The 27,774-nt window shown below is 39.4% G+C and overlaps 2 protein-coding genes across 12 annotated transcripts in view; both read right to left on the bottom strand.

Annotated features, from left to right (window-relative positions):
- The window catches only part of LLPH (LLP homolog, long-term synaptic facilitation factor), a 414,220-nt gene that overhangs the window by 104,906 nt on the left and 281,540 nt on the right, over positions 1-27,774 (bottom strand). The gene's annotated exons all lie outside the window — the stretch shown is intronic.
- The window catches only part of GRIP1 (glutamate receptor interacting protein 1), a 309,325-nt gene that overhangs the window by 44,092 nt on the left and 237,459 nt on the right, over positions 1-27,774 (bottom strand). For all 11 annotated transcript variants that reach the window (XM_052669096.1, XM_052669099.1, XM_052669104.1 and 8 more), the window contains exons 7-9: positions 26,479-26,624; positions 2,373-2,520; positions 585-754 (exon numbers count right to left, since the gene is read on the bottom strand). In XM_052669096.1, the coding sequence (XP_052525056.1) occupies positions 585-754; positions 2,373-2,520; positions 26,479-26,624 (464 nt within the window). The remainder of the gene's footprint in view (positions 1-584; positions 755-2,372; positions 2,521-26,478; positions 26,625-27,774) is intronic.

Raw genomic sequence — 27,774 nt, 5'->3', positions numbered from 1 at the left:
TGAAAAAGGGCTGGGATCTCGGGAACTGTTCCCAAACAAATCTTTTTCATAAGAACTGTCAATTCTCCCATGAAGTAATCTCAGAAGTATTTTTAAAAGATGATGGCAATAAATAATATTCCAACAGCAAGAGAAAATAATTATTTTTGAAGCATTTCAAGGGAGAACAAGTAAACTACTGAAGAGATTATAAGAAATTATGAATTCAGTATGCTGAAATCAATCAGTGTCCCTCCCTTCCTTCTCTAATTTGAAGAATCCACTCAGAGAATCATCCACTGAAGCGCCTAGTTATCCACTCAGTGATTCCAACAGTAGAGTCAACAGGTGCCTGTATGTACATTTACAAGTGTGCAGAACCATTTATCAGTAAAACATTTCCTTCTCTATCTGTAGGAACTCAGAAGATACATTAACACTGAGAAGACACAGAGCTGCTCAGAAACTGCAGAAGCATAACCTGGGGAGATGAAGCAACATCTACAGACACGATTGCGATCATAGCTTTCATGGCCATACAGCAAATGCAGACAAAGTAAAAGACAGGAAAATAAAGTGGAATTTGGTGTTACAGATTCTCTTACCATGCTCTGGGCCTTTCAGTGCTAGCCGTGTCTGGTGGTGAGGAAGGATCTCAAGTTTCACATTATCCGCTGCATTAGCAAGAAACTGCGTTGCCTCTGCCAGCGTACAGTACTCCATGCTGGTGCCATCAATGGACAGAATATGGTCTCCTACGTGTAAAGCACCACATCTATACAAAAGGGGAAAAACTCAGTATGATCAGGCATGCTCTCTGCTGGGAAAGTGAGTTTTACTGCCTTCAAACTGGTCATGACAACTACGAGCGTTTTCTTTCTTTTTCGAGAGAGATTTGTTTTGTAGGCACTGTCACTGGTGAGACTTAACATCTATTAGTACAAACCTTAAAAACAATTCAGTTAATACAGCATATGCCAAGACATCACTCACAGAACTGCAATGGGGTAGCTGACTACTAAAATATATGCAAATGGCGGCAGAATAAATGAGAAGAACTTAAGGAGACTCAAATAACTTGGTCACATATCCCTCACACAAGCACCCAGTTCATCATTTTTTGAGTTATAATTCAAACATTTATTAGTACAAAAGCTGTAAATGGTGATGAAATTATGCAGTAGTCAAACAAATAATGAAACCAGGGCTAGCATGGTGACTTAAGGAGTTGGGTGGGGAAGGGACTATCTGCTAAATTTCGCTGCACTCAAGAGACTGGCTACTGGATGAGTTGAGAAATGCAAACACAGCAGTCAGCATCCCGACGTACCAGTCAAGTGGACAGCTCCTTTAATTGGTTACCCCCTGCGAAATGGGAAAAAACAGAGGGAGAAAATTAAAGCATCCTGCACCATTGAACTGGAGAACACCCCTGGATCAATGGCCGTCACTCTCAAAGTGTCTACTGTAGGGAAAAGCCCACAGAGGAGCTGTAGACTCACTGCTACAAGTGGGTGCTACCCAAAGCACCATTGTCAAAGAGGTGTTACAAGGTAGGGTGACTGGGAACATGCAGGAGGAATTTGCTGAAACGTAATATTTAGGGAATTTTTAGATAGAGGTATGTATATAGAAACATACTGTATATGTAAAAACACACGCACACACACACACACGCACAGATAAATAACCCACAGCTCTGCTGCAGTTCTAGATCACAAGGGAAAAAATACTTGCATTTTTTCCCCCTCAATTCTACGTACAATCTGAGCTAAACACAGTAGAATGGAGTTTAAATGAAGTTGAAAAATCACAGCAAAATAACTTTGAAATACAGAAACCAGTCTTCCTAATACCTCAATTGTATTCTAAAATGTTAATAAGAAAATCCAGACAGAAGTTCGATTTCACTGTAACACAAGAATAAATGGTATATTCTAAAAGAACACTTCAAGGTTGCAAAGCCTCAAAATTTATTTCCCTTGACAGCTGTTCCATATTGTGAGCTTACTTTATGAATTCCAGTGGTGTATTTATTTCTTTAAAAATATTAATTTCTGCTGCAGCATTATATTTAAGTCAGAACCTCTAAACTTCTGTATTGTACAGAGCAACCAACAGCCATGTATTACATTTGGTCTCGCTTATATAATTGAAAACTCTGAACAAGCTAACGTAAATGGTGCCCTGAAACTCTTAAACTTTGCAGTATGGAATAATGATCTGACAAAGTGCTAATTTTAAGACCTAGCAACCCTGATAACATATGGCTCAGTCAAATTCATCAAAATAAGGAAAAGTTTCTTCAAAACAAAACCAATCAAAGCAAAAATAGGAAAAAAAAGAAAAAAAGAATGCATGGATCTGCAATGTCAGCTCTATGTCACACTCACCTGTCTGCAATACTTGCAGATTTGATTTTGTCTATGACAATGACCTGTTTGTTGCAGCACATCGAAGTGGACAGTGCAACCCCAAGAGCAGCACCAGGAGTTTTGGCAACTTCAACAAGTAGTGGTCCAGACGCTGTTGAAACTGAATCTGTTAGAATTAGACAACAAAAATTCAGTACAATACCAATGTAGTCTTTATGCCATTTTCATATTTTTTTTCTCTCCAAATAAAATTTCTGTTTATTCTATTTCTCTTATCAGACAATCTGACACACACAAAAAAATTCTGGAATGTCCCCAGTTTAGGCATCAAGAACTGTCATGGGATAAAGTAAGGGTGATGGAGCACTGGAACAGGTTGCCCAGAAAGACTGTGAAGTTGCCTTCTCTGGAGATGTTCAAGACCCAACTGGACGCCTACCCTTGCAACCTGGTCTAGGAAGCCTGCTTTGGCAAGGGACATTGAACTAGATGATCTCTAAGGTCCTTTCCTACAATTCTGTGAAAGTACAACTTTCCAACAGGTCACCAATAAGTAGATGACCAAACAGTGAAAAAAGAAAGCAGAAAAAACAGGCAGCAACAAAACCAAACCTTAAATCATGATCAAGACTAATGACTGTTGAAGAACTATGCTCAAGAGAGACAAGAGCTAGACAGAACAAAGGAAGAAGACAGCAGGCTGCTTCATAAATGTCAAAATAAGGCATTCAGTGATAGGGGTGAAGCGCATTCTGGAGACTGCCTGATAGTACTTACCAGCTGATACCCATCTATCAACAAATGACCTTAGTTACATACAGAAAGTGAAGGGGTCCTGTAAGGATGTAAAAAGACTGAGGCAAATCATAGAACTAAATGATATCAGAAGACTGAAGATACTTATGATCAGAATAAAAGAAAATGTAGAGGTAGAGACATGCTGGAGTAAAGCTACCAAACGTTCTACTACACAACAGTAGATTTCATATACACAGGGTACTGGAGCCTGCTGTAAGAATGCAAGGAAAATATACACCTGTGACATCTCTCAGAAGCTGTAAAAAAGCTGCAGTTGGAGCATGCAAAAGTTAGGGATCAAGGTATTGCATGCAGTCTTGAACCTAAAAAAAGTAGTCCAAAAATGTCATTCTGTCACAAAAGAGTAAGACTGTGAAGCTGTATATTGTTGTGCAAATTTAACAAGCTATATATGAAGATACAAGAAACGAAATGACATCTTCAACAGTCATGTGAGGTGTTCTTCACAGCTAGAGAGTAATGTAGGTAAACTGGACACAGACATGAAGAGAAAAACGTGCTTGGATGGAACATAAAATACAAATAAAACATTGGTTAAGAATTATAAAACACAGTTTTCTCCCACAACTTCAGACAATTTTTACAATCCTCATTTTTTTTCCAGTTAGAAACTTGAGAGCTAGAAAGAGAGACTCAGTGTTTTTCAAAGCACCCATTAATTCTGAGGTATTTACTTTTCAGCTTGTCTGGGACTGACAAAGGCTGAACTTCCACAGATACCATCAAAATAAGGTTCTCTATAAATCTGAACCAAACCTTAAATTATGATCCCAAAAGAGAGTCCACCCAGAAGCACTACTGTCTGGTTCTTCAGATACTAATAGATTTAGAGCTGGGTGAACGGCCCTCAGCTGCTACCTGTCTTCTTCCAGTAATTAAAGAGGAACCCTTATGGCAATCAAACAGATGGCTTAGATGTTTTGGTTTAGTGCCTAAGTTGGGTAGGGTGCATACAGCCAAATAAGCATGTGCAGCAGAGCAGAATTTAAGAATTCCCAATTCCTGTGCTGAGGAAGAGTTTTTTTCTTCTTCAATATTTCAGCATTTTCTGAAACTACAAACAAGCTCATATTTACAAACATATGGGAAGAGGTCACTAAGCATGCTTGTCATGAGTACTGTGACAAAAGTTTGAACTCAGATGGATCCAGAAAATGATAAAGCTCAGGTTGTTAGCAATTGCCTTAAGGAGAGGGAGGGAAGCTATATATTCAAATATAATCTGTCAAGAATGAATAAATCTTTCAAGATGTCACTACAGAATTATTTGAGAAATGCACCATCAGCTTATGCCCCACCATTATTTCCCAGGTGCCTGTTAAAATGCACTGGGAAGGCAAACGAAGAACGACAGGATGAATAAATAAGATAACTACATTAGAGGAACCAGAAAAGAAGAAGTGGAGTGTGTCTAACTGTGGATAATAAACACAAGGAAGAGAAATCAGAGGGCAATAATCAAGCACACATTCCCTGACAGAGAGGGATTAGTTCATCATGTTGAAGTAAAGCATAGCTATGAAAAATGAATGATACAGGTATAAATTATTCATGTGTAAGGATGTTTCAGTCATTAAGATATTTACGCCGTGACTGAAGCACTTACAGACTACGTTGATTTATTGGCTATGTAATTACATAAGATATACTGATGAATGTTTGCATGAAAAATGCTCCAGATTTCTGATTTTGTTAATAATTTTTCTCACCTTTGAGCACTGCATCTCAATCAGTACACAAGGCGTGATTAAAACCTCCCATAGGTAGCAGCATTGCCTTCTGCATGCTAATACATTTCTTCTGTTAGCAAGCAGGACATCTTTTTTATTTGCCACCTTTAATCACTGGCAGCAGGAGGTTCTTATGGGATATAAATACACTATACGATATACAAAAAGTTTTGTATAAAATAAGTGTGACAACCTTGTTCACCTCAAACAAAAATCACAAATTATTTTGAAGGTTAAAAGAAATTTTTTTTAAAGCCTGATTTCCAGCAGATAGGAAGCACGCTTGGTCACTTTACATATATATGTTCATATACTCAGAAACGTATGCATTTACTAACACTTGTATAGCCTCATGGCTTAATTGTTAAATCCAGTTCAACAGCTGGGGGATGCTGGAGGACAGAAAACCACTTTAGGACTCACACGGTGGGGCAGGCCAAGAAGAGAGAGCTGTCTGTTTGAGGCAACAGAGAAACTACTTGGAGAACAGTGCTTACAAAATGCCCTAAAATAGGAAAAGGCTTCAGGGTTAGCTTGCAATCAAAAATGACATAAAATCCACAGGAAATCAAACTCTCTATTCTATTATGACTTTTCTTTTTTGTTTCATTTTTTTTTTCTTCTCCTACAAAGCCCTCTTGTATCTCAGTGTGGGAAGTACTGATGTACGGAGAGCGTGTTCTTGTAGGAACACTGAGTCCTGTTGCTGCTGTCTGTGTTACGTGTTTCTCTAACTGAAAGTTTTCTTATGCCTTCTTTCTTTTTTCAGAAGTCATTCCAAACTACCAATTTTTGGAGTGGCTTTAAAGAGACAGACAAGGAGGCAGTCTGACCTTAAAGAGCTAGCTGAACCACATGAACCACACATCTCTACAAGACTGCCATTGATCTTGCCTGGATGCTGCTGTATCTTCTAGCAATAACATGAGTGAGAAAAACTGGATGCCTTACTATCTCACACTAATTTCCTTCTTGCTGAGCTTCCTTCCTATGACATGTAGGGCTAATAATCTTTTCACTTTAAAGCTGAGTATAGCAGTTCCATGTAGCCTTCTCTATTGTTGTGATTCTCTGACTGAAAGCAATAAATACTTACATATCACATATATATATATATGTGTATATAGCAAGTCTGCACTAGTTCACATCAGTAAATAAATGTATAGCTCCTCAAATATTACAACCCTTCCCTTGCAAAGTTTTCATGTTTTTGTAGTAATGCATTAAGAGATCTAAATTTATCTCACTTCTGTCACAAGATAAGACAATATTTCACTGAAATAATTCGTCTTGATCAAAAAACTGTTCTTTCCTGTCCCTCACATCTTTTTTCATTACCTTCACACGGAACTTTTGCAACCCACAGAAAGCAAATGGAGCAATTTTTCCAGATATGGCTCAATATTTTAGGTGTCAGACATACCATAGGTTTACATCAGGAAGGGCTGAAGTATTTGCCATTCCTTTGGAAAGTTACAGAGCTGAAATGTGAAAATCAAACTCAATACATTTTTTGCAGGGCACTTAAAGTCCACGTCTTGTTGTACAGATTTAAGCCTGGGTAAGCAGGCAGAATTTCTAACACGCTGGATGAGTTTTGTTTCTAAGACCTGTGGCTATAGCAGCAACACTTTCCACTGAGACTATTTTGCAAAGCCCTTTACAGCACTTGTTAACTGAGGATGAAGCAGTGCAAAAAGCATTCAGGGATGCTACATGCGTTCACATCCACTTTCCTTCATTAACCTACAAACTACTCATTACTGTCAAAGAGCATCCTAAGCACTTCATGAAACTTGTCATCTTTCACGTGGTTTGCTTTTTGTATTCCAAAGGACTACTTTTTAAAAGTGAACATCAGCTCAGAAAGAGCATTTTTTGTGTCCATTAAAACATCCTCTCTGTAAGATTTAAAGCTGCCCAAACTCCTGACAGTCCAGTGGCACCATCATATCCTATCCATCATATCCTGTCTATGACAGCAACACTCACAGTAGTCTGTCATACTGTGACCCCTCTAGTTCCCTTCTCATGCTTTCCCAGTGGGAGGTGGTTGACCTTCTCCAACTGTCTGCCTTTTCCATGGCCTCAAGCAATACAGGAACCAAACCCACCAAGCTCAGAAATGGCTAGTTCTTTGTGGAGCACAAGAGAAAGACTTGCTGAGAGTGGGGAAGCTTTTCTCTACCTCTATCTTCCCTCCATATTTCTCTCCACTAATACCTTTTCATTGTCCATTTTATTGTCCAGTTGGTCATAGGAAGAGATTTAAAAAAAGCCAATTTTGGTACTGTTCTTCATTGCTTGTGTACTGTACCAAGCAACACCAGACCAGTCACGTGCTAAAATACGCCTTAGGCTATCTTGGGGCATTTCATTGGGGCATTTTCATTTGCTCATGTTTAACACCAGCTAGATGATTACCTAAGTCTCCCTTGCACACATGTTTATTTAAATACTAACATTTCGGAGGTGGGAGACTGCTTATTGGTGTCATCCACTTTCCTTGTACTTTAAAGACAATTTGATCACAACAAATTCGTAATACCAATACAAATTTTGCAGGAATATTGATTACATATTTTTTAAAATGGTAACAGAGAGCAGGATCATAGGTCAGTGGTTACAAAAGGGGAAGCAGCAGTGAGGAAGAGAGGTAAGAAGAAAACTGCAGTGTCTGAAAGGCACAGCAGGAACTTTCAAGGTGCCCTACAGCTGAGTAGGCCAATTATCGTTCATTCAGAGCAATATCATAATATCATAAGTAAACCACCCACAGCATTGAAGCACACACACACAGTGTTGAAGCGCAGTCCTGGCTTCAGAATTCTGTTGTACGAATATTGCATAATATTTGCAGCCTGGCTTTGTTCATGCTTCATTTAGAGGAGTAACCTTTTTTCATCTCAGATCTTATGGGAGAACTAGAATCAGTGCCAGTTAGCAAGCTCTGATAATGATGGCTGAAAAGCTCAAAGTCATTGACAGTGTTTGTAATTCTCCCTGGGCGGCCGGAATACAGAAAATATTAATAAGCTTAATGACATGTGAGACTCTACCCTAAAATATGTTTTGGAAGAGAATAAGCCCGCATTATACATTGCCAGCAATATTCAGGGAGCGAGAGTAGTAGAGAGTGGTAGTTTCTTTAATAATAAAACAACTGTTTAAAAATTAAATAATGTTCTTGTTCAAAGGGTCAGTGGCAGTCTCCAAGGCCTGACTTACTTTACAGTATGCTATAACATATGTGGCTCCTGCTCTTCCATTGCCCATGGAGTACCTGCATGTTTCAGGCCACAGAGTGAGCAATAGTTGTTCTTATTTTATCTGGCTTAGCTGGAATTAGAGGGTTAGAGGGACAAGAACAGTAATAAAATAATTTAAAAAAAAATAGTAATGTCTTTCTTTATTGCCAATAACAGCATGGCACTGGAAGTGCTGGGCTACTAATTGGACAAAAGCTCATAGAATTCACAGAGAAAGATGAAACTGCTGTAAAAAATAAGAAAAAAGCTTCTGATGGCATTTAACTCACTCACTTTTAGAAAAATCAACTTATAAAAGTAAGAAACAGGAATAATTTCCAGAGGATGCTAGCAGAATGAGTGACAATGAAATCAGAGGGACCTCTCAACCTCCAAATGGAAAATGAAGACATGACAGTCTTTAAATGAATGCATCGTCTATCTCCTCTCCAATACTCAAGTTATTTCATATTCTTGTTAACTGACTGGCCCAATTTTTTCGTTTTCCTCTTTTCGCCTAATTCCTGCAGCTCATTTATCTGCCACTAATGCACTCATGCTCTGCAGATCAAAAGCTTAGGTGCTGCCTCTACCTAATTTCATACTTTGCAACCTTAACCCCATCAGCTTTCTCAGCTCAGAGCTGCCTACCAACCAGCGAGGAACCACCTCTCAAAGTACTCAAAACAGTGTGGTTGGGGATATACTCACAATCCATGTGTGCACTTTTCTCCTCGGGTTTTCACTCATGTTCAGACTGCAAGGCCTGCCTAAACACTTCTTGCTTAAAAGACTTTCCTCAAGACTTGAGGCACTCTTTCTTCTACTAACACTGTCTCAGGCTCAGACATCTTTCACTTTTAACTAAATCTCTCCTCCACTCAAAAGTTGCATTGAATCCCATTCTCCTCATTTATCTCCATCTTTTTTTTTTCCCTTGCACTGTTAATCTAAAACCTGATTTACCTACTACTGAACTTAATCTAGTGAGGGGAAATGGCTGATAGAGCCTGTGCAGATGATCCTGGATTTACCTCTTTGAGGTTAGCCTGAGTTCCAACCAAGTCTGGGCTCTGCCATTTCTTATCTTTGTTACCTGAAAAATGACTACTTCATAATAAATTCAGGTGGCACTGAAAAGAGCTACTGAAAACTCAAATCTCCATCCTCTGGTGGCAGCACAAGGATTCAGAGCTCAGGAGTATATAAACACAATCTGACAGCTTGTTTGGCAACTTGGGCCTTAGACATCCAATTTCTAAGGAAAGATGGCTCCTGAAAACTGCCTCAAAACAGCACAACTGTGAAATGTCTGCAGACTTCTGCCTGCATTTCATTCCAGGAATGGAACTCCAGAACAGTAACTTTTAAAACTTATCTCCCAGGATAGGACAGACCCCCAAAACAGTGCAAATAATATGCTAACTCCTCCACAGAGATCCTGCAATACACCACTTTTCCCATTGCACGATACACAGATGCACAGATGCATACATACACACATACAGAGAGCTTCTTATGCTTAGTTTTTCTTGCAGGTAAGGCAGGAAACTAAAATAAAGACTTCTGATTTTTTTCAAAACACTCCAGTTCTTGTACAATTCTGTACCTGACTAACCATAACAAGTAGAACAAATAACGAAAACATAGCTTGCATCTCTGTCTGCAAACTAAGATGCAGCTGTCGTGTCAAACTTTACACGTGCTACCCACGAAACCTTGTAAGACACTACTGTGAACTGTTGCAGTACCCACAAATTAAGTCTATTTGCCATAATGACCCTAAGTTTGCATCTATCAGTAAGAATTAGTAAAAATTAGAGAGGAGCTGGATTCTCTTCAAAGGCCTGCAGAGCAGAAGGACGTTCAGTGTCAGCACTTGACAGACGGCAACAAATGCTACAGACATCCAAACTTTATGCTGAGCTGACAGAATTCCTATCTGCTCAGGGACGTAATGTGGTAATGATGTAGCAGATAACCCTAGAAGCTTCTGAGCAAAGGTGTGCCCTGGAGAATTTGGGCATCTTGATAAAAGAACTTATGTGCACATGAAGCAGATAAGGCAAACATGGACATGCAAACATCATGCAATGCAATGCTGTAGTAGTGAGCTCCCTGGCAGGCCCCAGATCCCTGCCCACATGAACAAGGGGCAGGACTGTGACAACACTTTCTGGTTCTCAGCAGGTAGTTGAGCCATGTGCTGCCATACAGCTGGGCTGCGTGGTGCACTCGAGGTGCACGACAAGACTTTGCTCAAGATCTTCTGTTCTGAGCCACAATGCCTTATACACTCATCGCTGCTTTGCACTTGCTAGCCACATCTACACATCTAATAAGCACTGTTCTCTGACTTGCAGAACTGGCTTTGGGTATACTTCTGCTACAATTAAACTGCTTGGTTCAATAGGCAGGAGGTTTCAGACTTGTCTAAAGATCTGCAAGGTCAGTTCAGTGAGTAGAAGAAAACAACAAAAAACCCACACCAATAAACAAAATGAAAACACCTAAAGTGATATTCTACTCCCAAAGAGAGAAGAATTTCTGGTGCTACAAGTAAGCACCATCAATACAATTTTCCCCCAAACTTTCATTTGTTTTCAATAGTCTGTACTTTAGCACAGCTCTATAAATAATTGCTGCATTGGCACAACCACTGTATAAAATGCTGCCATGCAGAGGGATGGAGCTGAGATCTGACCTTGATATCAACTCACCAAGGAGCACAGTGAGAGTTCTGCAGTCTGGGTTTGCCAGAAAGGGCACAGAGTATTTTGTCATTTGATGCCAACCACTCATGAAATGAAAATTTGGCAGAATGAAACAGAAAACAGTTTTATTAACTGCTCTCTTTCTACTACAGTATTATCCAAGAGCAATTCAGCAGAATAGTTAAAAAAACAAAAAAACAAAAAAAAAAACAAAAAAACCAGAAAAATTTAGGTAATTCACATTCAAACCCAAAACAGAGGCCATAGTTCTGGTTCTGAATCTGATCCCACATTGCAAAAATAATCCAGGATTGCTCACATGCTATCTGCTTATTTCCAATTTTTCCCTCCCCAGCACTTGTTATGAGCTATACAGAAACAGAACTACAGGGGGTATGCATATACTCGAAGTAAAAGAAGGACGTCTGAGTATCTCCTGTTCTCTGCAGCATATATTTCTAGCAGAAAAAATCCAAACCAAACAAAACCAATTCCCCATATCTCTCAAAATCCCAGCCAAGCAATGACTTCCAGATACCCAAGCACCTGATAACTGCCAGAATCCCAGCAGTGAGACACGTATTCCTTCCTATGCCTCCTCTGCTGGTAGGCTCCCTGCCTGCTGCAGGACCACCTTTGGCAAGGCTTTTTCTTCTCTTCCCTTCTCTTCCCTTTCTTTCTCCTCCCCCTCCCCCTCTCCTTTCCTCTCCTCTCCTCTCCTTTCTTTTTTTTTTTTACCAGTGAAAATCCACCTCATTTACCTCAGTTGTAAAGCCTTCAAGAAATGAGAGGCTGCAGTGCTCAAAGGAAGGTTATTCTGCTCAACACTGCTGAGCTGACCCTATCAGAAAGACTGTGCTTATGCAAATGGTTAAAAAAAATAATAATAAAAAAATCCCAAACTGACACAAACAATTTAGGAGCTGATTAAAATAAGTAAAACACATAAATTATTACAGAAAGGAGCGCATATTAAAAAAAAAAAGAAGTCATCTACTTACAAACAGTATAACATTAAAAGGAAAATATTACAGTCACCATGTGGGCACAGAGCACTTCAAATTTAATGAACCCCAGAATGAATATTACCTGGATGAACTTGCTTTTACCTCTCTTCTTTAATTACATACTCACATAATTTTCTCTCTTTGAGAGCCTAATGTAGAAGCGCCTTTTTCACTAGTAGCAACACTTCTACTTTTTTTTGTAATGCTCATGCCTTACTTACAGAATACTCTTCTCATCCTTACCTGTGCAGTAGGGGAAGGGGAAACTATTGGATGGTACAGCATTACAACACAAGTTTATTCATGATTTTATCTCATAACCACCCTTCAATCCATAAACACAGTGTTTTCCCCACTGTATAGAAAAACAAATGAAGATCAGATAGTTGAAGGTCAAAAGCATCTTTAGTCTGGAGAGACCAATCTGAGACATCTGCACTGGGATTCACTGCACCAAAACGCAAGCATCTGTAGAACAGACCTAAGGGGTAAACGCCCTCTGTAGCCATTGGAGAGAATCTGGCATTTAAAAAGTGCTTCACCTGACCTACTTCAGGCACCAGCAACAGAATGAAACAAGCTGTTCTTTAGACCATTTCTCAGCTGTTTGTCTTTCAAATCACCCAGTATCACATGAGTGACTGATGAAGAAAAAACGTATGCAATAATTACAACTAAAAACAGTATTATAATGCATATGCTCCACAAAGTCTGAGTAAGGTTGCATGGGCATCTTTAACTCTTTCCCATCCCTGAAGAGCTGAGCTGAAAGAAACTTTGCAAAGGCAAGGAAAACCATGCCCCAATATGTGCAAAATCTATTGAGAAAGTCTTCACAAAACACTGCCTCTCCTGAGCACATTGAGCTACACTCCTCCAAAGACATCCAAATACAGAGAGGATGGATGTTCACTGGGATATACAGAAGAAGAGACTTTTCTAAAAAGGGCTTTCTTTCCCTCTACCACTATGAAAGTGCAGGTCTGTATTCCAGTGCTTCAAAAAGGCTCATCTTCACAAAAAAAAAAAGATTCTCCAACACTCTCATCAAAGGCAAAACAGCTTTCTCTAAGCTCATTCCCAGAAATGGCAAAATAATTTTGCCTGGAAATGCTAGAAAGAATAATTCAGATCTGGAGAGTTAGCTGGGGGAATTTGGAAGGGGACCAGAAGAAAAATCTTGTCATGAACTGCAGAAGTTTTCATAGCTCTTAAAAATCAGGAGGTTTAACTGTGAGGTAGTTTCAGAAGTCTCAAGCAAACAGTTCCTCCTGCCGAGGATTTCATAAAGAAGCACAGAAAGGACACGTCCTTTCTTTTTTGCTTTTCTTTTGCTGTTGTTTTCTATTTTAAACATAGCAGATAATACTTCTCTCACATTCCCTGTCCAACTAAAGAATAGCAGAACGTGTTGAATGAGACAGACCAGCAGCACCAGCGCCTTGCTGGGATTTATAACATTGACTGTTAACACTTGAAATCTGGTCCGTTACGCAGAAACCAAAATGCAAATCAAAATAAATGCATGGTGGTTGTTAATCCAAGTGTTCCTCTTGTAGCCTGTGGGATGGAACGTTTTGTTGTGATCTTATCACAGAACCAGTAACACCATGCATGCTCTGTTCCCATACTAACATTGAAGTACCAGAAGAGAAAGATCTTTGTCAAGACAGAAAGAGAAAATGGGCCTGGAATGTTCTCTTTTCATGGGTAGAATCATAGAATGGCCTGGGTTGAAAAGGACTACAATGATCATCGAGTTTCAACCCGCCCTCCTATGTGCAGGGTCTCCAACCAGCAGACCAGGCTGCCCAGAGCCACATCCAACCTGGAGATGGAGCATCCACAACCTCCTTGGGCAACCTGCTCCACTGCATCACCACCCTGTGTGAAAATATCTAACCGAAACCTCCTCCATCTCAGTTTAAAACCATTCCCCCTTGTCCTATCACTATCCACCCTCATTAACAGCCATTCCCTCTCCTGTTTTATGCTCTCTTCAAGTACTGGAAGGTCATAACGAGGTCTCCCTAGAGCCTTCTCTTTTCCAGGGTAAACAGGCTCAGTTCCCTCAACCTTTCCTCACAGGAGAGGTGCTCCAGCACTCTGATCATCTTAGTGCCCTCCTCTGGACCCGCTCCAAGAGCTCCACACCCTTCCTGCACTGGGGGCCCCCAGGCCTGGACGCAGTACTGCAGATGGGGCGTCACAAGAGCTGAGCAGAGGGGGACACTCACCTCCCTCTCCCTGCCGCGAGAGGACTCAGCAGTACTCGGGTGCAATTAAACAGTGCAAGCAGCACTGTTATTAAACAGTGTGCCTAGAGTTAGCTCCTTATAATACAGGCCTTGTCTACACTTCAGAGTTGAATTCACTATAGAATTCCTAGAGCAGATACTCTCATGCTGGTAGTGAAATCAAAAATAGATTCAGAGGTGCAAACTGTGCTGCAAGTAGAAGCCTTGTGCTGTCAGGAGGCATTTTTGATGGTATCAGCTGGGTCTCTATTTCAGGAAAACTAGGGGGAGGGCAAAGAAGCACAGCTCTGCTGTTTATTTCCCTAATGGCAAAGCTCTTCAAATGTAGGACAAGAGGTAGATTTTTCTCTTCTGGGTTCTGTTTTAACTGCAAGCTCAAGTCACTGAGAGGCTTTCTACTGAGACAAATGGGCTTGGACCAGGCCTCAGTTAACCTTGTGGAAGGCAGCAGACGGCTCACCTATGGATCAGTATTGCTCTCATCTTGAGTGCCTCAGGGCAGCACTCTGCAGCACTGCTGGAGCTGGGGATTAGATCCAGCTTCATGTGCATGCAAAAGCTGGTCAATTCAGTGGAGCGAATCAGCTGGCAGACTGCATTTAACAATCAAAATAAAATGCATTTAAGGACATTAAATACCTGAATTAAGATATTTTCTTTTTTTTTTCAAATGAATATGTTAACAGTGATTAAGAACAGCAAGTTTTTAAGCTGGTGGTGGACTCCCTGAGACAAAACATGGCAGGAGAAATTGCAGGGATAATTTAGTTTAGATTTTCTTTGCAACTATTGAGAATATCGTGCCAGAACCATATTAATGACAGTGGAGAAACCAAAGGTTCAGTGTGTTTGCAGCTTTGGTTCTTTTTCTTTCTTTCTTTTTTTCCCTTCTAAGCTGCTTCAGATTTCAATTAAGAACTCGAGCAGGATAAACTGAATCAGCAACAGCTTTTGGATACAAAATTAAAGGAGAAAGAAAAACCCATCTAGGAGTTTTTGAAGAAAGTGTGAAGGAATTTTCTAAGCCACACGAAGTAAGTCCCAAAGTTCTTCCTCAAGGTGAACATACGCCATCCTTTTATGCATAAAACTTTCAAATTATATGCTCAAAAAAAAAAAAAAAAAAGAAGTGAAATGAACACTGCAATTCAGAGGCAATACGGGTTATTTGTGCTTGTATGTAATGCAAGAGGAATACACACCCCTGAAAGCTCTTTCTTCCTCATTGTCTTCCCTATCTTTGTTCCTCCACTGTCTGTCTTTTTAATCCTCATAGACTTATTGCCTCTGATGCCCTACAGTCACTTGTGTCTATTAGCAAAGCCCTACTCTGCCTCCAGTTTCATGCAGGTAACCTGAGGATCTGGGTCAGCACCTGACTTGACTCATTTACAAGAAAGACTATTTCTATACTGGTGGGGCTTCAGGATGTCAAAATACAACTTTGTCAGGGAAGAAATGTCTGGAGGCACACAAGAGGGAAGACACAGCCTCCACTTGCCACAGCTTTACCTGCAGCCCTGGGAAGCTGTCTTATCCTTCACTGCTCTCCTCAGGAGGGCTCAGCACCTTTTTTGGCTGCAGTGAGTCACGACTTTCCTGATCGTGTCAGATCTGCTACTAAAGATGAAACTGGTGAATGGTTTAGATAAGTACTCTTTCTAAAATCACTTCCAACTCCTCCTGCCCTAAGAAGCAAACAGGTCAGGTGCTTGCCTTTGGTTTATTTGGAATGCGTGTTCACAGAAGCATCGTTTCATTAGAGTCCTCCAGCATCTACACTGTAATAGCAACATGATCAGTCAATAACAGCTGTCAGAATGTTCTGTCCAGTTTCCCTACAAATGAAAGCATGACACTCACAGAAGCTCAAACATCACTAGTCACTAACAAATCCATTAAAAAAAAAAATCCAATGTTTTTTTTTTTTTTGGCTGAACACAGGCTAACATATGGAGTATATTTTATTAGCACTGCTTCCTCAAACTACTAAATATTGAGTTCACAGGCTGTGAAATGATTTCTTTAAATGAACTAAGCATGGTAAACATGTATTTAAAAAAAGATGCAAAACGAGGTTATTATGGGTTTTTAGAATTACTGTAGGGGAATGTGATTTGAATAGCAAATACACAGAGTGTAACATTTCACTCATCATACAGTGGAGTAACAGTCTTGGAAGTCTAATCCAGTGCAACAAAATCACTTTGTAAGAAATGCCACTGGTGCAATTATCTTTGAGTATCTTTGCTGATTTCAAGATAAACCATTCAGCTCAGACATTGATTTTTCTCTCTACCTACATTTCCAGCTCACAAGTCTCAGTACTATCTTTTCTGAGCAGCACACATCTCCCACATGATGAATACTTTATGGTGCAGCCTCAAAGGATCTGCTTCAGATCTCGTTCATACCAGTTTTGCACCAGAATGCCATTAATTAAGACATTCATATTTAGGCAAAATACCTAAGAATATTCATATTTTAAGATCCATCCTTTTTCAGTGTAAGTGTCCTGTAAAATAAAGAATAAACCATGAACCTTAGCGAAGAGGGACGAAAATCTGCCCTACTGCATCCAAATGTGATCCAGGAAATGAATGAAGTGATTCCCAAGCTTTGTCCCCTTGACCTAACCCATCAGCACTGTCTGGATGCATCATGTTGATGACAAAACATCCAGAGGATGGACTAATTTATTTCTGGATTATTTAAACACCTCCCTCACGGAAAGTCTTGGGAGACACACAGTGTTTTTCTCTCCCTGAAATACAAACAAGATTGGTTCCTTTGCTTCTGCAGCTGTTTCCTAACAGATGGGCTTTTTTAGACCCAGCTTCTAGGGTTACAGCCCAAGTTTCCTCTAACATACAGAAAACAGAATCTGTCCTTTATTCCTCAGTCTCTTGGATGACTGCAGTGCCACTAAGCCAAACCTAAGGTTGAATTTTTTAATTGGATTTTTTTCTGATTACCGAGTTACTCTTGCATTGAATTGCATAGTACATCCAGAAGATCCTTTAATCTCCAGGAAGCTTAATTATCATCCTCTTTGTAAAACTTTCACACCTGCCCTCTGAATTTAAGTACTTCAGCTACTTGCTCAGTTCTTTTTTTTAACAGCAGTATGAATCAGGTTACGTCATGATTCTGGTTAGACTGCTCTTGACCAGCATACTAAGTAACAGAAAAGCCAACTTAATGGAAGATCTCTTAGCTTCCTTCTGACCAGAGGCATGAGTCTGTAGCAGAGATGGTAATTTTTTCACACAACATTTCATGGCACATCTGTGTAGCCCTCATGCAGTGTGGAAAGACTTGATCAATCCTTTTCTCATCATTAAGTAAATGTACACTAAAAAGCTTTCCTTGCAACAAACCAGCAAGAAAAACACATACGAGGTTTACTGGCTCCACTTGCAGGATGGTGGAGAAGTCAGCTTGTTTTCCTATTGCCTGTTTTTAATGCTTACTAGAAGAAGCAGAATAGCATTTTCGTTTATATGCAGAGGGGGATTCCTTTTGAGTGCCTGTACTCCTGAATTAACGTCTAGAGATTCAGACCACACGCTCTGTGGGGAAACGGCACGACAGATTCAGAAGGCTCTACTTTAATCAATGTCTGTCATGAAATACATTACGTATCTCAAACTGATTTTCTGAGTTGTACTTTGTTCTAACAGTACCAACAATATACAAGCATAGGATTCACCTTCTTGACAAGTCTTTGAAGACAAATTTGTCCATTGTCAGTATTCCAGCCAGAAAATGCAGAATAATTTCATACAAGTGGAACTTGGAAGAGAATGCCCCCCAAGCCCTTCTCCTAGCTATTCACAACAATTAAATTGTATTTTCTGTTTTCAGTTATAGAGACATCTCATTTTACCTTTCAAGTTTTTTCTCCTGTACAGAGCAATGTTTATTAAGCTGCTTCTAATGAGTCCATAGTTTCAAAAGCACTAGAGAGAAATGTTAATTGGAGCTGTTACAGTCAGTCATAACTTATATAGTTCTACTAAGCTCCATTTATATGTCTTTAACGATGATCAAGAAGTTTGTAAGGAAAGAAAAATCTGTAAGATTTATAAATACTTATAAAACATGACTCTCCCTTTATTTCTTTAATCACCTGGTAGGAACACAGCTATCAAACTGCAACAACAAATCATAAGCACTCACAGAAAAGAATGTAAAAAAAAAAAAAAAGATAATAGGACAAATATACTTGGGAATTACAGCTCTTCTTAACATTGCCTGACTGTTCTCATTAATTCACCTTGGTTTTAATTGCTTACAGCTTACAATCCAGCCATGGATTAAATGTTTGATATCATTTTTTTCTTATGATGGTTGCCTATCTCAGGCTGCATTTTCTTCTTCCCTAAGTTATTTCAGCTGAAACAGGTTGGCCGTGTCTGAGAGCATCGTTAGGGAAAACTGTATTTTGCCATTCCACACAGAAAATTCTGTGGGCTTCATATGGAAAATTCATGTTCCCCGTGTGTTTTCATTCCCTGACAGATCTGGCACTGAGAATCAAGAGGAAAGCCAGGAGAAGGAGAGACTTGTCCTTCTTGGGCAAGAAGGAGAGGAACCTGGGAAAGAAACTAAGATGAGAAGGTTACCAATCTGAAAAGAAGATATAGTACAAGGAACTTGGGAATGGACTGCTAAAATACAAGGACATCAGAGAATGCTAAAGAGGGATAGGCATGAAAACTGGAAAAGGATTTTATGGAGAAATTAGCAGTGTGAGAATGAGAAATGTGTCAGGAAATTCCTTAGACCTTACTTGGCAAAAGACATGAGAAAACTGGGCTGTAACAAGAGAGCATGTGGGATTTAGGATTTTCTAGAAAAAAACCCTCATACTAGGTTGGTAAGGAAAGGGAAATTCAAGCAGCTGTTGGGAAAAAAAAAGACAGTAAACAACTAAGAACAAGGATAAGAACAAAAAAGACAAAAAACTGTCACATTTGCATGAAATGGACAGCAAAGAACCTTCATGCTTCTTTGCTGCCAGCAGCCAACTTCTAAACCTGCTGGTCTAGGTCTGTCAAGTCTTTTCTTCCTGATCTGCAGAAAGCATGTATGTATTGTGCTGGACAGCTGGTCCCAGCTACTAGGGAGCAGACTGGGACTTAAAAGGGCCTCATTCATTTGAGAATCTATTAGGATGCAGATATAACACCACAGAATTTTTCCTTCTTGACTCCTTCCCCACAGAGAAATGGTAAATAAAAATATGTCAGTGCTCTTAAGGATGTAAGCTCACACACATAATAGGAAACAACAAACTGACAGCTTCTTATGCAATACAGTCCATTACATAAACGTACATGTGTATATTCTTGCAAGGGCTCATTCCATACCTTTCATTACCTAGCAGTCCTCATGGTGAAAAAAATATCTGACCCATAAGACAAACAGTTTAAGTTCAGAGGAAGTGAGAAATGAATGAGACGAATGGGAGTTAAGTAACGAGTAAAGAGTGAACTGTAAGAAAGGCAAGAAGTCAGTACTCAGTGCTGCTTTGAAGGTGCAAATTCTCATTCTGTCACAATTTCTGTAAAGTTTGAAAAAAGCATTTAATCTGAATTGGCCAATTTTCATGTTTTACTATCTGCAGTGAATGGCAGAATCTCCTGATCACACTAAGCAGTGGAAAATAAAGAACTGAGATTTGAAGTTGCAAGACTAAAATGATAGCTTTTTTTTTGTTTAAACCATAGTAATTATTTATCTTAGGTTTCCGCAATATCCATTTATCTCAAGAGGTCTTAAAAATGGTAATATTTTTCTTTTAAACCACGTAAACAGAGTAGATGAAAGCATGTTAAGCAAGCAGGAACTGATGCCTGACTGGCACATATCAGTTTGCTTATAGGCAAAGATGAAACTCAGGGAAGTTAGTATGTATTGTATTTGTAACAGCATGAGATGAAGGGTTTAAGGGGATAACCCACTTACTATTGTGAAAAAGCATTTTTTAAAGTCAGAAAACACAACAGCAGAAAAAAATCACAAATCTCAGATTTCTCCAAAGAAAACCTCTTTTGGTGCCAGGGATAAGTCACATTCCAACATACATATCTTTCTGTAGATGAAACCCTTAAAAGCTACCACAGCTGAGAGAGAACTTTCTTATTGTATGCATGTGTTCATTTCAGATTGGCAGCTCATACTAATGGCCCAGATGTAGGCATCTGGGCACTGACACTACAGAGCACAAATTGTGTATTTGATAAACAAGGAAAGTGCACAGTAAGATAGGAGAATAACGTGCCATGGCGTGTAGACCTAAATATGTGCTTACTTTCCACAACATGAACATGAATTGTGTGTTGGCCTTCAAGAGAGACCAAAAGCCCAATATGGGTTTCCTAGTGATATGTCCTAGTGAAATGTTGGAGAGAGGGATGCCTATGTCATCTTCCACTTTAAGGAAGAGCCAAGAAATTTAGAATGACCTTGGGACCCTGAGATTTTCTCCTTGAGATCTGCACATGTAGCTGGACATAGACTGAGCAAACAATCTGAGTCCTGATATTTCCAAACTGGCACTCAAATTTTTATCTTCAATCATTGTCTTCTGGCATAATATATGTATGTTTTTGTGCAGCAGTATTTGAAGAATAGTAGTATTTCAGCTACATCTATTATGACCTTTGCTTTGCACACAAATTTTCACTCAATCTGTCTCTAGAGCAACACGAGACAGGAACTGTTCTTTAAAGGTTTAACTAATTTATATTTAGGATTTCAAGGGATGTAGGTTCATCGCTCTGTGACAGTCAGGAGACCTGAAGTCACAGTGAAATGCTAGAGTGCAACAACGAAGCGTTCTGTCAAAGACTTGTAAGAGACAAAGGAAATGTTAATTTTAGGTTTATAAAAAATAGAAAGTAAAGGCAGCGTGGAAGACTACAGGCTTCCTGTCTTTCCTCCAGCTTTCAAGGTCTTGCAACGTTTACAACATTTATGAGGATCATGAGTCTGCTCTTGGAGTCTCTGGAGCTCCTGTTCTCCGGTCTTGTAAAACTCAATAACACTTAAAGGTCTCCACAGCTCTGGTTATGCTTGAGTTATATTGCTTTATGAAACATAAGGGACAGCCCTTAGAGTTTGTTTTTCTTCAACCTTTCTCATCTTGCAAAAATCAGTCAAAGTCTACACTGGATCACAGATTACATCATCCGATGCAAGCTTCCTTCCCCTACTACTCTTTTTGTCAGGCATTGAATTTTTGTGATAATTATTGGATGCTGGGGCAGATTTCTGTAAATAGAAGTAAATTGTAAATCGTAGTCGCATAAAATTACTGCCCTTTTTTTCTTTTTGAATGGCTGAAGTTAAAGGCAAAAAGCTGGACTGTATCTGTCAAACTGCTGTCATTACTACCAAATGATTGCATGAATAATTCCCATTCTGTGAAGTTGTATCAATGTTTAAAGTGTAGAATTCAGAAAACCAAGGGTGCTGTCCTAGCTAAAAATGAGTGGTTCTGTGTCAGCATGATTCTGGTAATCTAGGAGTGAAATGTCAGTTGAAACCATCTTTGCACAGAACAATTACAGGATGACACATTTCAGTAAATCTTTTCTGGCTCAGACAAGTGCAACATTTGTTAAATAAACCAGATTAACATATGGAATTAGAATGAGCAATATGTTCCTTCATTCCTGAAGATTACAGGCACATGTGGCTTGAACAAAGAAACACTCAGTGAAAAGTGAAAAGATGACATAGAAAGATCTTGTGTCTCTCAGATACAAAAAGTTAACAACAACAAGGCTTATTTTTATGCTGAAGTTCTGGCAATAACCACAGAATCACAGAACTGTAGGGGTTGGAAGGGACCTCCAGAGATCATGGAGTCCAACCCCCTGCCAAAGCAGGTTCCCTACAGCAGGTCGCACAGGTCGGCATCCAGGCAGGTCTTGAACATCTCCAGAGAAGGAGACTCCACCACCTCCCTGGGCAGCCTGTTCCAGTGCTCCGTCACCTCACTGTAAAGAAGTTCTTGCGCACATTGGTGCAGAACTTCCTATGCTGCAGCTTTTGTCCATTTCCCCTTGTCCTGTCTCCACTCACCACTGAAAAGAGATTGGCCTCACCACTATGACCCCCACACCTCAGATATCTATAAACCTGGATTAGATCCCCTCTCAGTCTTCTTTTCTCAAGACTGAACAGACCCAGATCACTCAGCCTTTCCTCATAGGAGAGATGCTCCAGGCCCTTCACCATCTTTGTGGCCCTCCGCTGGACTCCTTCCAAGAGATCCCTGTCTTTTTTTGTACTGGGGAGCCCAGAACTGGACACAGTGCTCCAGATGAGGCCTCACCAGGGCAGAGTAGAGGGGGAGGATCACCTCCCTCTCACCAATAGTGTTGATTAATTACAGGATCCTTAATTCAAAGATTATCCAAACAAGAATATTCAAGATTTAAAAAGCAGATTTCTAAAAGGCTCAACAGCAGCAACTTATGAACTAGAGCTATGCAAAAATGTTATAGGCCAGACTTCAAGCTCAGGACAGCCACTACTTTTGAACCTTCCTGAAGGCTCCCTTTTAGAGTAAACATGGAAGATTAACCAAGGAGATGTCCAAGCAACCTCAATTACAGAGAATACAGACAATGCAGATACATTATGGCAGCTTTTGGAAAATCTGAAGGTAAACTGCATTTTCTCAATTTCCACATGAGTGTAATGATAAGCTTCTGTTTCTCATTTTATAAGGGGACAGTGTGAACCATTGCTTGCAGCTCATTATTACCATCGTAGTCTATGTATAGACTATAAATTAGTCACTCACAGTCACTTCCATATTGGGAAGCCCCAGTTTCTTAGAGAAGTGTGATATAGAGCTTATCCATTCTATGATATAAGACATTATGAGATTCATACAGCTAACTAAAGTGAAAGATGTCTAAGTTCAGTCCCAAGTTGATAGACATCTAAATCAATGCCAGCAGTTGCTTCAGTATAAGATGGTAATTCTTTATTTACAGTGTTTTTACCTAAAATCAAGTCTGTAACAGGTTTACAGATTTCAGAGAAACTAGATTCTTTGTACACACCCTGTAGAAAATTTCCTCCATCTGTTATTTCAAAAGCCATTTGACTGCATACTTTTCCATACTGAACATGAAGAAAAATTTCTTTACTGTGAGGGTGACAGAGCACTGGAACAGGCTGCCCAGAGAGGCTATGGAGTCTCCTTCTTAGAAGACTCTCAAAACCCACCTGGATGCTTTCCTGTGCAACCTGCTGTAGGGAACCTGCTTTAGCAGGGGGGTTTAGAGCAATTCATCACACTATTTCCTCTGAACACACTGAAGTATTTTATTATTAAAGCTTCACAGAATTTAAAAAAATTGCAAGTAGTCTCCTCTAATACCAATAAGAAGTAACTAAGCTGCTTATGATTTGGAGGAGGTGTTTTAGAAGACAGAAACACATATGGAAGACTACCACAACTGCAAATGTAACTTTCAACTAGTTACAAAAGCTTTCCTCAAAAATTCTGTTTTCCTCTTTTCTCCAGGGACCCAATTTGACAAATATACTTCCTAGGACCCAGTTGAGCAAGATACTTCAGAATATATACAAACAAGCACAAGTGCAACCCCAGAGAATTTTGTGGAACTAGCCACATCTCCTACATCATACACAGAACCCCTTGATGCTTTTTTTTCCCCTCAAATTTGTCTCAGTTCCAGAACCAATAAAGCATACAAGCTTCCCAAGTGACCTCTTGAAGACTTCAAGAGAAGGAACAAAACTTAAAGAAATACAGCACCTTTGAAATGGCTTGTGCTTACAGGAGTATAAATGTCAGCAACACACCACAGAATTGTAGCTGAAAAATAGCTCAGGATTACTTTTTTCATCTTCTGTAACCTTTTCAAATTAAGTTCCAATTTCATGCTATCAGAATATATTTTATGGCTCTTTCCAGTTCTGGTCACACGAAATGTTACTTTATAGGATATAGCCATCTTCTAACAGAAGAGAAGATTTTAAAGCAAATAATGGTACAACTACATCTCTGGGAGTAAGTTGTTCTACTGAAAGTTTATACTGGGAGGATCCTGTAGAATAGAACTTTTGGGTTGTTGCTTTACTCTTAGTAGGCCAGATTATTAAATTTGTTTCAGTCAACACTATTTGATTAGAATAGAACAGGATGAGTGATTTCCACTCTCTGGGACATGGTCTACTCAAAAAGTAACTGCAAATAACAAATAAAGCTTCCAAACAGAAATTGTTACAATAGCACTGGAAAACTACACATGGTATACTCACTGGAAAAAATAATAAAAGAGTTGGGAGATTGATAAAAATCTAAAAAAATCATAACTTATTAGAGAGAGAGCCTAACAGATCCCTCCTTATTTTTCTCACTGACACTGCAGAACACTATCACATACATTTCCCAGTGTGTGGTTCCCTTCTCTTTTTTTTCTTTCTGACTTCACAAGTTTCATGTTCTTTCACTTCCTTCAGTTTCCACAGGATAATGGATTAATTATCCTATTAATTACCGGCAAGGTAGGAAGAAAAGAGAAATTTAGATAAGATACCGGGGGCAAATTTTTCATTGAGAGGGTGATAAGGCCTTGGCACAGGCTGCCTAGAGAAACTGTGGATGGCCCATCCCTGGAGGCACTGGAGGCCAGGCTGGATGGGGCCATGGGCAGCCTGAGCTGGTGAGGGGCAGCCCTTCCCCTGGAAGGGGACTGGGAGTAGGTGATCTCTGAGGTTCCTTCCAAACCAAGTCATTTCATGATTCTATGATTCCATGAAATGCCCTCAGATGAACAATAAATGAAGATTTGTTACTGAGAACAAAAGAGAGGCAGCAGAATTTATTCAGAGAGAAAATAACATTAAGAGATGAATAGGAAGGTACTGCCTACACAGTTGTAAGCCCACAGTTCCCAGCTAAGACCCTCCTGCATTGAGCTCTATTTGAATATCACAGAAAAGAAGGTTTCTGCCTTGCGCAATGTACTATCTGGAGCACAACAGAGCTTCTCATCAAACGATTTTCTCCTCATGAAACCTGCAAAGATGTCTATAATATCCTCACTGAAACTGAGGCTGTCTCTCTGAGCTATACAAGAGAACGAGGATGGGAGTTTTTTCTGTAATAAAGGCCTAGCTGGGAACTTTGACTATCTAAAGTCAGGGATTCACTTAAGAAATCTCTCTTTTAGAGAAAGTGGAGTTATTAAGAATCTGTTTGAAACTTTGATGATAAATAACATTTGGTAATTCACCACCTTCCAAAGAAAAAGAAGAATCAACTGAAAACACCTGAATTCTAGTCTTCTTCAGGTTACAAGATCACCTGCATTTCATTTTCCACACGGGAAGTTCCTGCCCACATGCAGAGCTCTTACTGTGCTTCTGGACATGAATCTTACCTGCTAGACATCAAGCAAAACTGTCACTCCATTCTGGGTAGTTGAGTAAACAAATATATGTATTATAACAAAAAAGACCCATGTGTTGGAAAGAACAAAGAAAGCTGTTCAAGAATAAACAAATATACCATTCTTCTAAGTACTGATGTTTCCCAAGGCTTTGAAGTTCGACAGAGCTGTTTCAGAAATTCCTATGGGGCCAATTTTCTACTAGACTCAAAATCTGACTGCTGAACTGAGGAGGAAAAGAAGAGAAAGATCTCCAACCAGAGAAGAAATGCTTTGGTCTGACTGGTGAGTATTTCTATTTCTTGCTGCTCTTCCTTGCAAAAAAGGAAGGGATGTGATGTTTTCCAAAGTCACACGGAAATAACTAACTCCCAAAACTGAAAAATCATCTGCTCTCCTTCACTTTCCAAAAATCCTCCAATATCATTGGTAACTTCAGCAATAGTTTGTATGAACTGCAAGCTCATTTATCAAGTCACGACTTGCTATCTCTACATTTCTTAACAACTCTTCCCCACTGTGTGGCACTTTAGTGTCTTTTTATCATGCCTTGGCTGCTAACTTGCAATGGCAAAAGGTACAAGAATTCCTGTAAGGGCAAGTAAACCCTCTTCCACGTGACACAGAAATCCTTACACTTCATTAACCTTTATTGTAAGTTAGTCACTGGAAAAGTTACTTTACTAGAATCCATACTATGGTTTCACTCTACAAACCATGTCAGAATGCTAAATTGCAGTAAAATACTGCTCACCTCTTTATGAACCCAAGATTAATGATACGGCGTAGAAGGGAATATCACTGCTGCTAGGAGCATAATAGGTCACAATCAATTCTAAAATAGCTCACCAAGAACAGGCAGCAAAACAGCACAAGTGGTTCCCACTCCTCAACATACCCATTACTGAAACATCATATTCCACCAGCAGAGTCGCCTCTTGTCCGCACTGTTTGAGAATACTCATAGCTTCAGCGTGTGTTGTTCCAAGCAGTCGGATCCCATCAACACTCAGCAATCTGTCCCCAGGTTTGATTGTGCCCTCTCTGAAGGGAAATTAAAAAAAAATGATCTTTATTAATATAAGACAAATTGATTTGGAGATAATACCGTTTATGAAAAGCAATTCTCTCACACCCTCTCTTGACATTCATCCCTCCTAACACTTAACATTTACTCTGACAGTGAGAACGTACAGAGGGCACAGTGGAAAGAAAATTGCTTTAATTGGAAAGTCACCGACTGGAAAACAGCTTAACACATAGCTAAATAATCAAGTCATGTTAAATAACAACCAAGCATAGCTTCTGCTTCAGCATATGCTTTGTTTCTGCCTTGTCCACACAAGTCCTCTTTCATACACACACAGACACATATTTTGATATTTTCAGATATTTTCCTAGAAATATATACAAGGTATTACAAACACATGAGAAAAGAAGCAGACTGCAAAGTATGAATGTCCATTTTTTTTGATTTTCTTTAAAATATCCCCTACTTGAATAGCTTCATTTTCCTTTTCCTCCTATCCAGAAGAAATTTGTTTATAAATGTTCACTGTCTCCTAGGCTTATAACATACTCAGAATTCTAATGGAAAGTGAAGTACTAATATTGCTAGCTTAAGAATGAGGGAGAAAAACAAGAAGGCAAGGGTGATGAAAGTGGGGAGATAGGGGAGGGATAGAAGACAAAAGCTCACTTGAAACATTTACTTCTCAACTAACGTTTCCAAATGCAAAAATGTCAACATAAGCTATAGAATACCAGGCTACTTTAAAACAGCTGCCAATTTCTTTAATGAATTAAGAACACAAATATGATTTTTGAAAATATGAATTAAACACAAACATAAAGTGGATATTCTTTCTTTACGTAGGTGATATTACACAAAAATACATTCTTTGGGCCAAACCACACATCTGCACTCAGAAGTTTTCCAGGCGAAGTCACGTATGAACTCATATGCAGATATCAACAAGAGTCTTAAAACAATAGCACAACAACACCAAAGACATACAAGTATTTTTCTGGAGTGCAAGAGAAAAAGATTGTGGTGCTCGTGTATAAAAAGCATGATTAAGATCTTCAGCACTTGTTTGAAGGCTGCAAAGATTGTGCTCTGACCTATTACAGAGATTTCTCCTAACAATTTTAGGTTAATTTTTGCATGAGTAGCCTTGGAACATGCAAGATG

Source organism: Tympanuchus pallidicinctus, unplaced genomic scaffold (genome assembly GCF_026119805.1).
Source record: "Tympanuchus pallidicinctus isolate F22 unplaced genomic scaffold, pur_lepc_1.0 scaffold8, whole genome shotgun sequence".
Classification (NCBI taxonomy): domain Eukaryota; kingdom Metazoa; phylum Chordata; class Aves; order Galliformes; family Phasianidae; genus Tympanuchus; species Tympanuchus pallidicinctus.
The sequence above is the reverse complement of the archived record's forward strand: the minus strand, read 5'-3'. Positions and strand labels throughout refer to the sequence as shown.